Raw genomic sequence first — 10,935 nt, forward strand, 5'->3', positions numbered from 1 at the left:
TGATTTTTTGTGTCTTTTGCACTAAATAAATACTAGTTGTACAAAGTTTATAATTTACTTATTAATTTATCAGGCTATTAAAGAAAAAATGAAGCCCTCATTTTTTAAATTTAGAAGAACCCTTATGGCTCTTCCTGAGAACAGTGAAGTCAAAACCTTCTGATATGAGGAAAATTTGTGAAACATGGAAATTTTCAACGCATAAGGATTTTGAAGAAATGAAAAGATTTTTTGCTACAAACTAAATGTTAAATCTTTAGCAAAAATACATATTATAGAGAAGTCACAAATCTGAGTGTTCTTAAAGCAATGAAAAGTACAGGGAAGTTGCAACAAAAATGAGAGAAGACGTGTATTCATGGTATGAGGAGGAAACTGCTCTTACATTTATTTTTTCCTATGAATATGGTTTCTGACAACAGAACGGCAATATCTTCTTTCAAACTAAACTGGTTCCACTTCAGATGGATATCTGAGTCTTCTCCAAAATAGACAACATTGAAATGCCTCCCTTACTTTGTTTCGTCAATTGGGCCTGTTTTGCATTTACCGCTCACCTGGCCTAGTGTCCTTATCGAAAACTCATAAATGCTCATTACTAGTTCCTTACAGTAGTGCCTAAATGCTCATTACGCTAGTTTGCACAAAAATCTAGGGGCTTCACGGATGTCTCGAGACTTCTTCTACTTTAAAGAAATTTAATTGTTAGGAAAATGATTTTTCTCCCTATCGAAAATAGTGGGAGCCAATATTGTTATTTTGAAATTTTAAATTGTTCAAATTTTAACAACTTTAGAAGAGACAAATAGTTTACAAAAATTCTTACATTTCATTGGTTAGATTTTTCAAGAGAGAGTTGCTAAATAGTTTTTCGTGTTCTATGATAAATTTCAATAATAATAATGTATATGTTTTAAAGTATTTAGTTACTAAGCATAAAACTGCAAGTATAATTTTATTGTATATTGTATGGGTTGTAATTTCTCTTATAAAGAGTTTTTGTGGTTATCAAGTCTGCAAGTTGTAATGAATTAGTAAGACTTTTATACTAATATATAATACAATTCTTTAAAGAATGAAGAAACAATTTTTTTAAAAATTTTGCAGTTGATGCAATAGTCTTTGTTATTAGTCCCAGAGGAAAATGTGAAAAAAATTCAAAAAGATAAGGATGTATTTAATATTCGTGTCAGTGGTTGTAGTAACCAATAAATGCAATCCCATCAATGTTCAACTTGGCTCGAGTACTTCTCACAACAACCATATTTGATGGGATTTGAAATCTACTCTATCCATGGCAGAGCCTTGCAACTGTCCCACATGCACCTCATTTTTTTTGCATGCTTTGACAAAATTTCCAGAACAGCCATCACAGGGGTTGCTTGCATGGGAGTCGAGACGGTCTTGAGGAAAAATTCCTCCAGATCCTTAACAAGTTCATCATATTCAGGTGTTCCCTTGGGCATATATCCTCCGTACGAGTACTGCCCAAAGTTGACTGCAGCATGATGAGCACATGCAGTCCAGATTATAGTTGTCACTATTTGAATTGCTTCAACAAAAGAATCCATCTTGTACCATCTTCTGGGACCGTCCCTGAGTTCTCCGTGGCCTATATTACTATCTCATCCCACTAAGCCTAAAATTCCTTGTCATTTCTAATGGAGGAAACATCCTTGTAGTAGAAGGACAGGTAATCTGAAACCCACTGTTTCAGGGAAAACCATATTTCTATACAATCAATAGCATATGGGTAGTCCTCCATCACGCCCGTGGCTAAACAACAGAGGATTTGCACCAAACGTGACAGTTTTTTGAATTAATTAATTAATTTATAAATCACATAACAATTAATTCAAAAAATTATCACGTCTATGTAATTTATAAATTAATTAATTAATTCAAAAAACTATCACATCTCGTGCAAATCCTCTGCTAGATAGACATCTCCCTCGATCACAAGCTTAAAACGGCACTGGCTAAATAGCCACGAAAATGCACCGGGCCATTTATTTCCGTCATTCTGCCTTCCACGTCTCCCGTACCGTCCTTTGACATGTATGCTGCTTCCTCTTTCGTAGTACGCTGTGGTTTACAAAAAATATTCAGTGTAAATAACTTAAAGGAAAAACACATGTTATGTATTATGGTTACATTTCTTTTCAATTTCTATATAATTTAAAAATCACATTTTTTTAATGTTTTACTTGTTTTCTTCAATTTCTAAATAATTTTAAAACCACATTTTTATTTTTAGTTTTCTCCTCTTTGCATTCGTAATGTACCAAAAAAAATATTTTATTTTCAATGATAAGAAATTTATTTAATTAAAATAATTTATTTAAAATATTATCTTAAAAAAAAAAAAAAGATATAAAAGTATTATTATGGAAAAAAAAAAATCATAGTTGTTTATTTTTATTTTTTAAATCAAACTACCAAAATAATAGTCATAAACTAAAATTATAAGATTTGGAATTAATTTTTATTATAGTATTTAGGTCACATAGTTATACATTTTTAATTGGATCAAATCAAGAATACGTAGCTAAAAAATAACATCATGATATTACAATATAAAAGGATTGCTTATTTTTAAGATAATGTTTTAAATAAATTATTTTAATTAAATAAATCTCTTATCATTCCAAATAAATTTTTTTTTGGGTACACTAGGAATTCAAAGAGGAGAAAACTAAAAATAAAAATGTGGTTTTAAATTTATTTAGAAATTCAAGGAAACAATAAAGTAAAACATTAAAAAAGTGATTTTTAAATTATATAAAAATTGAAAAGAAATGTAACAATAATACATAATATATGCTTTTACAGTATTTCTAAGATAATATTTTAAATAAATTATTTTAATTAAATAAATTTCTTATCATTGAAAATAAAATATATTTTTTTGGTACATTACGAATGCAAAGAGGAGAAAACTAAAAATAAAAATGTAGTTTTAAAGTTATATAGAAATTGAATAAAACAAGTAAAAATTAAAAAAAAATGTAATTTTTAAATTATATAGAAATTGAAAAGAAATTTAACAATAATACATAACATGTGTTTTTACTTTAAGTTATTTACACTGAATACTTTAAGATCGGCATTGCGCTCCCAACCAGGAGTATCTTTGCAGGGCAACGTCTATACAGCCACGAAAATGCACTTCCTTTACAGACGTTGCCCTGCAAAGATACCCCTGGCTGGGAGCGCAATGCCGATCTTCTTCACATATGCAAAGCCCTTCCAACGCACACCCCTCCCCCTTTTCCTCCCTTTTCATCTCCTGCACAATCTCGTCCGACCAGTCGCTGGAAAATAGACCGTCCGGATCATACGTATTTCTTCATTACTCGCAGAAACTTTGGTATATTCGGATATTTTGCAGCGGTGCTATGGAAGGCAATTCTTCTGTTCTTAACCCAATGAGGCCGAGCCCCGTGCTTGAAAAGAGCCATTTGCTCGATTTCCTCCCATATATCTTTGTTAAGTCTCGGAGTCGTTGCGCTATCGGCTCGGAAGTAATTGAAATCGATCACAACTGAATACAAACTATATTTTTTTAACAATTCTAAGATGAATTTTCATATCTAGAAGGCAGGGACTCCAGTTCGCAAAGAGTTCTTGTTTACTATGTATTTCAGAAACTGTAGAAATAATTAGATAAAAACATTAGACTTCTTGGTATAAAAAAAAAAATTATAAGATAATTTTTTAAGATATGGGATGCTTATAACTCACCTTAAATTTGAATTCAACTATTCTGTTTGATTTACCTAAACCCTTCTTAAGAATTGTGTTTTTAAACTACTTTTATTGAGGTACCCACTAAAAGATCCATAATATCTAAAGTCTTCATGGAAGGAAAATGATAACATATGACTATGTTGCGTCCAACGATTGTATATATGATAATGAGAATGATGCATTCCACTTATTTGTTTTGTTTATGCCTAATAATACTAATTAATTCCAATTAAATTAGTAGATTGCAACAATCAAAAACACAAAATATATTACAATTTTTCAACATGACAAATCATTATAGATTTCATACATTGATTCTCGGATAAGAAAACTTTTAGTGCCAATCAATAATTGTGTCAAGCTAATGTTGTGCTAGCAATGACTTCCTGAATAAACCAATCAATATTCTTATCAGATGATCCGCCTCGTACCATTGCTTTCCTTGCTAATGTCTGCCATTGCAAAGCATTCTTCCTCAACTCCAAGCCTTCATCACTTTCCATAACTTTCTTAATATATTTCTCCACCACATCCCTCCCAACCAACCCATCTCCTACTTTATTCAATCTTATCCCAGTCTTCCACACCTCTTCAATATACATACAATTAGTTGATTGATCACTCCATTGAGAAATAGTTAGGACAGGCAACCCTGAGCTGAGGCTCTCTAATGTAGAATTCCATCCACAGTGTGTGATAAACATACCCACAGAGGGATGATTTAAAACTGACATCTGTGGACACCATGACACAACTAGCCCTTGATCTTTAGTTTCTTCAAGAAAACCCTCTAGAAACTCATCTATCTTGTTACTTTCTTCTTTGTTATCATTAGGACGAATCACCCACAAAAAAGAGTGCTTACTAGCCTTTAGTCCAAGGGCTACTTCTATGATTTGCTCTTCAGAAAGCACAACTAAACTGCCAAAGGAAACATACACAACAGTTGAAGCTTCCTTTTCATTGAGCCAATCTATACAGTTTGTTGTTTTCCAAAGATGTGTGCCCACATCTTGGTCTTGCGGATTGTTTCCATCTAGGAAAGCTGAGGGAACAAGAGGCCCTACTGTTCGGATTGGAACGAGTGAATCCATAGATTGTATCTCTGTCATTTCCAGTTCATTAAAAGAGTTCCCCAGTATCCATGTGGCCTGAGAAATGGTACTAAATTGGTTCATCACAATTCGGAACGCTGGCTCATTTGTATTTGAAGGTTGTAGAAAGGATGGCAAGTCTGATTGGCATAATTGTGGAAGCCCCGGTACTGCTATAACCTCTTTTGAATTCCCTGCTTCATCGTTTCCTTTCACTGAACATCAACATTATAAAAGTAGAATATCAATATCAAAAAAATTGTTCGAAGAGAAAGATATGCAACTAAATAGCATGAGCAAATTTTACAAGAATCACAACATTCCATTTTTCCGTCTAACTGGACCTATTATAAATTATTTATTATCAAACAAAATCATTTTCTTTCAGCTCTCAGTTAAGCATCTATACATGTTCATAGTTAATGTTTGGGGCGAAAACGCAACAAGCTTACATCTCTATGGGCATAAGGGTCTCAAAAAAAAACCCAAAAAAACAATAACTACTAAACAAAATCAAAATAATCTGCTGACATTTCGATTCAGATAAGCTTTACCCGTTCCTGTGTAACAATGATAATAGATGGAATAAACTGCACATGACTGCGTCCAGAAAAATGCTGAAGGAATATTAAACTTGTTTGCAATATAAGGAACCCATTCCATCACAGAACCGTAGATAATGCAAGATACTCTTTGACCTTGAGAATTGAGCCTCTCTATCATCACTTCAAGTGATAGACCTCCCACCTTTCTGAACAAATCAACGATCATATCTACATCTTTAGTCTTCTCCAAATCAGGAGAAAGCCCATCTGAGATTGTTTCAATTCTGATGTCCTTCAAAGAAGTGGTCACATGAGAAGCAGCAGATCCTTCCTGAGCTTTTATCATTCTCTCTCTAACTCTCTCTGTGGTGATGAAGGTCACATAGAGGTTTTTGCGGACAAGCCTCTTGGCAAGCTCCATTAATGGATTCATATGACCTTGGATTGGGTAAGGGAATACCACTACATGAGGCCTCTTATCTAGCTCTCCTAAGCTCCCCATTTCACTGAAAATACTTTGGCTACTTCTTTAAGTTAAAGCCCACAGAACAAAAACTTAAAGAACTGTGTTCCTAAGGTTACAAGAAAGGCCTATAAACAGAACTGAAATGTCTGTTTAGAGTTCTAAGAATGGACGTATTTTTTTAATAGCCCAACACCTAACTACTGGTCTATGATAGATATAGTTAACTACTGGTCGTTTATGATCGATTTTACAACATGCCCACCTGATCGATTTGCCTTATGATGAGAGTTTTGAAATATTTAATCTGGATGTCGGGTGCATTGTATTTGTATTACAGTATGATTACAAATGAGATGACGAATTGTATTTATATTGCAGTAGAAAAGGCAAATGAGATGATGAAAGCACATATGTAATGCTATCTATCATAAGATGTTGAAATATTCGATCGTAAGTTATGATTGAAAAATGGACACGGGTTTGCAATCAATATGAATTTGACAATAGTTACAAGAGCACTTCGTCGTGACTTGAGATTTTAAATACCTTAAAAAATAAACAAAGTTAAAAGAGAGCCCATGGCCAGCTCTCTTTTGCAGAATATCAGTATTAAAACAATTTCGGATGGAATTATTCAGAATGAGTCCGTACACGGTAAAGATCTAAAAATGTTTGGAAGTGTCTCTTGCATAGTGTGCATCTATTATCACTATAACAAATTAAGAGCTTCTATGTTGGCATGACTTCATTCAATGTTTAAATAGATATCATTTACGAGGCCACATGGATATGGGAATCTCTTTTATTGAACTTGAAGCAATAGAAATAAAATCCATAGACACACTTACTCGAATTAGAACAATGGGTCCCCTATTTTCATCATTTTTTTTTAGGGATACAATCCCAAAGGTATAGATGTTAGCACACATTTATGAAAAGAACCAGATTGTATGAATTGGCTCAAGATGAAAGGGAAGTTAACTGCAGTAGATGTTTCCTTTACCATCTTAGGTGTTTCTTTTTAAGAGAAAAGTAATCAAATAACATTCAGACTAGAGACTGGTGGTTATTCCTTCTCATGGCTAATATGCCCAAGTGATAATAACAAAGAAAAAAGCAAAAAAAAAAAATTCTAGAAGGTTTCTTAGAAGAAACTAGCATGAAAGGACTAGCGGTGCTCCAATGTCCAGAAATGATGACGCTTTCTCATTCTTCTAAGAATATTTAATGACCTTTTGTGAATAAAATTTGGCATTGGAGAGCCTTAGTTTACGGGTGCATGTGCTAAGATTTCCCCTATTTTCCCTGCGGAGTGATTAACCAACTAATATGAAATACATAGAAGAGCGGTAGACAACAAATATAGAATAAAAAGAGAAAGAATATGGTTTCGTTGGGAGGGAAGAAATGAATAAATCAATCAAGGAAGCCATGGAAGCCAAATGAGGGTTTAAAGAAGAAAAGATGTTTTTAGGGTAGCGGACATTAGCTATGAAAGCTATGAAGAATGGTGATATATTGATGCTTTTGTTAAGGAGATTATAAATAGTACATCATTAATGTTTTCTATTGTCATATAAATATAGACAAATTTAGTTCAAATGTACTATCAAGTGTTTAATCATGTTTTTTATTATATAGAATATATACTGTACAGATCTAAACAACTGATAATGAGTCAACTCTACATACTTTTTAAGTCACAATTTTTAAAATGCTAGGTTAACCAAAATGCTTAGGAGCTTGAAGTCTATAAAGTAGAACTAATAGTATAAATATAGATATTTTTATAGTCAAATAGATATCCTTGAATTGGGGTAGGGTCTCATTGAGAAGGGTTTCCAAAAATATTGAGTGGGTGATGCTAAGACTTTTTAACATTATTTTAAAGTAGATGGTCTCATTAATTTTCTACTTTAGTTTATGCTCAAAAGTTTAAGATACAAACTTTATGGAAACTAATTGTTTCATGACTTATAATATTAAGCATGTTGAGCAATAGAAAAGATAATATAAAAAAACATAAGTGATTAATGTGGCCAAAAAACATCTAAGTTGGTGGGATAATTTTTAGCCCCGCCTATTTTAACTCGGGTTCCTAAAAAGTAGGGTTTGCTATTTTTAAGAAAGATTATAAAGGTGTAATGGGTAAAAGCACAAACCTGTGTCACCTTTTATAAAGGAAAAGTGATATCAGAATTTAAACTCTTCAACTTTAACAACATAAAAGTGGTATTTGTGTTTAGAATTTGAAGATGATGTAAACTGATGAAATGTGTAAAATTGGATGAAGTTTATGTGTGTAATTTTTTATTTAAAAAATTGAGTGAAAATTTTATTTATTTTTGAATTTTTAAAGTCTATTTTTTAATTTTTTTAAAATACTGAAAATATAGAGTTTTTTTTCCATCAAACAAATATATGCAAATGTTCATATTTTGGTCTGATTATGGAATATGTTAGAGTTGACATGTATACCTAGAGTACCAAAAAGGAAAAATTGAAATTTGGCTAATATATTTCAAGTTATAACTGGTCAAAGTCAAAGTCATCAAAAATTGATAGTTTTTTTCTCCCGTCAAACTTTTTCCATCAAATCTACATATTTTTTAAAACAAGTTACATATTTTTGAAGAAGACACTCTCCTCTAGTGCAACATTAAAAAGTAATAATTTTTTAACATGATTTACTATTTTTTCTTATTTTTGAATAGACATCTTCCTAAATCTTAAAATACCTACTTGCAATATTTTTAAATTATAACATATTATCCATAATCAAAATAATAATAAAATTATATGATCATAATCTTGACTTCGAGACTTACAAAAGTATATTTTTAGTTTTAAAAAAAAATCCAATTTAGTAGTTCAAAATGGCCTTCAAAGTGAGATGTTTGTAGAAGTTCTTATTTTTGTTTGTGTGGCTGCCACCTAGATGCCACATAGACAGTTACAGCCAAAACCCCTGTCGGCCCAACAAACCGTAAGCGGTTAGTTTGGTTGTTTCATGTATAAAATAAGATTTTTGTTTTCTTTTTTTTAATAAATATAGAAAACAGGAAAAAATAGAAGAGCATTTTTGGAAGACTGATTTTTGAAGCCATTTTCAGCAACTAATTTCACGGATTTAATTAGAATTGCAAAGGATCAAATATTTTTAAGGTGTTTTTTCTTGTTTACTTATTTTTATTTTTATGTATTCTAAATTGATGCATTAGCTAGTATTTAGTGTTCAAAATTTAAATTATTATTTTTTGTTTCTAAAGATTAAAGTATTCAATGGGCAGTAAAAGGAAAAGATCAAGGAAATATGATAAAAAAAGAGATGAAAAAATAAAAGGTCATATAAAACGTAACCAAAACCAATCTACTAAAATTCTTGAACAGGATGAGATTCATGAAGAGAATGAAAGTAATGAAGAGGAAGAAATTGGTTGTTCTACTGATAGAAACAAATTAAAAGGCATAACAAATTTGATGGATTTGGATGAGGAACTACTTTTTAACCAAATTCCATCTAAGGATATGATAAATGATAACACTATTAGAAAGCATTGTCAGAACATGTGGGATGAATATTTCAAAGATAAAAATATATTTGGACAAGCACAATTATTTGTCAAGTTATTTAGGAGAAAAGATATGAGATCTATTTTGGAGTTGTTGGGTGTTGATAATAGGGAAAACCATGCACATAATTTATTAATAAAACAATAGTTGAAAACTTGCAAAATGCTTATAACAAAATTGACAACACAACTCGAGGAGGTGATTTGAGTAATGCACGTAGAGCATTGATGACTACTATATCTAGTAGAAAATTGACACATAAAAAATAGGTACGTGCAATTTCTAATGTACTACATATATCTAAAAGAGTTGTTTAGAGATACATCAAGAGGAGAAATATGCTAGATGATAACATTGAGAATAACTGGGTGAATATTTGTAGAGTTCCTTGAAAAGACAGAATTTCTAAAGATGTGAAAAGATAAGTTATTGAATTTTGGACCACACATTCTTGTGTTTCTTCCAACAGGCGTGATACTACACAAATTAAAGATCAAGAGACAGGGGCCAAAATTGAACATCTGAAACATTTCATAGATATAACTAAAAGTGAATTATTCCAAACATTCAAGCAACAATTTTCAAATGTCAAAATATGTCAAAGAATGTTTCAGAGTTTGTGTCCTTCCTTTGTATGCATAAATAAAATGTGTGAAAATTGTTGTTGTCGAAATCATGTTGCATTTGATCTACACTTGCAATCATATAAAAAAGCTATGGCAGTACTTGATCCTAATTTGGTCATCCCTAGCAGTACAACATAATTTGTGAAGTCCATATTATGTGATAAATTAGAAGATTCAGATGAGTTCAAAGTGCAATACATCAAAAATTAGCGTGAAGATTGTGGAGATTTACGCAAAATTTCTGAAATACCAATTGAGAATATTAATGAATCGACACCAATTTCATGGATGAGATATGAATGTGAGACATACCAAAATAAGATAGGAGATGAATCCAAAAAAATTGTATTGAAGGAGAGTGAATTGTGTTATGATGATTTTATGACCAAGTTCCATCCATTGATATATTGACATATCCAACATTGTCATGGTGCACGATAGTAAGCTAAATAGTTTCGTGATTCTAAAAATTGTTTTCCACCTGGTTGTATACTTTCAGTTGTAGATTTTTCTGAGAATTATACATTTTCACCTCAAACAGAGCTTCAAGGGCACTATTATCATTCTGAACAAGTTGCAATATTTGTGCAAGTGACCTACAAACATGCACAATTTGAGGTGGATGAGATAGAAAGGTTGGATGAAAATGAACCCATCATCATCGAAGAGGTTCATTTCTAAATTAGTGATGATAGGAATTATGTGGTTCATTGTTTTGCAATATTCTCTGAAGATCTTAGAAATCATGGAATGAATGTTTCAAAGCACTGGATTTGGTCTGATGGATGTGCAGGTTAGTATACATGAACTTACACATTTATTTAACTTTATTTTAACTTATATTTATTTGTACATGCCTATTTCATTTTGATACATGCACA

The 10,935-nt window shown here is 31.7% G+C and overlaps 1 protein-coding gene across 1 annotated transcript; it reads right to left on the minus strand.

The window, feature by feature from the left end:
* Window positions 1–3,992: 3,992 nt before the first annotated feature.
* On the minus strand, window positions 3,993–6,023 carry LOC149555993 (UDP-glycosyltransferase 74E1-like). The gene is made up of 2 exons (XM_089830106.1): window positions 5,399–6,023; window positions 3,993–5,059 (listed from the first exon to the last, which is right to left on the minus strand). The coding sequence occupies exons 1-2, from the start codon at window positions 5,889–5,891 to the stop codon at window positions 4,107–4,109; spliced, it is 1,446 nt and encodes a 481-aa protein (XP_089686232.1). The 5' UTR covers window positions 5,892–6,023; the 3' UTR covers window positions 3,993–4,106.
* Window positions 6,024–10,935: the final 4,912 nt, after the last annotated feature.

The sequence above is a fragment of the Cupressus sempervirens genome, chromosome 5 (assembly GCF_028749045.1).
Source record: "Cupressus sempervirens isolate cs-2001-9-10 chromosome 5, ASM2874904v1, whole genome shotgun sequence".
Taxonomy (NCBI): domain Eukaryota; kingdom Viridiplantae; phylum Streptophyta; class Pinopsida; order Cupressales; family Cupressaceae; genus Cupressus; species Cupressus sempervirens.

Coding starts and splice junctions, on each gene's coding strand:
- LOC149555993 (XM_089830106.1), bottom strand. CDS start 5,891: ATGGGGAGCTTAGGAGAGCTAGATAAGAGGCCTCATGTAGTGGTATTC. Junction 5,060..5,398: donor TCATTGTTACACAGGAACGG/GTAAAGCTTATC, acceptor GTTGATGTTCAG/TGAAAGGAAACGATGAAGCA.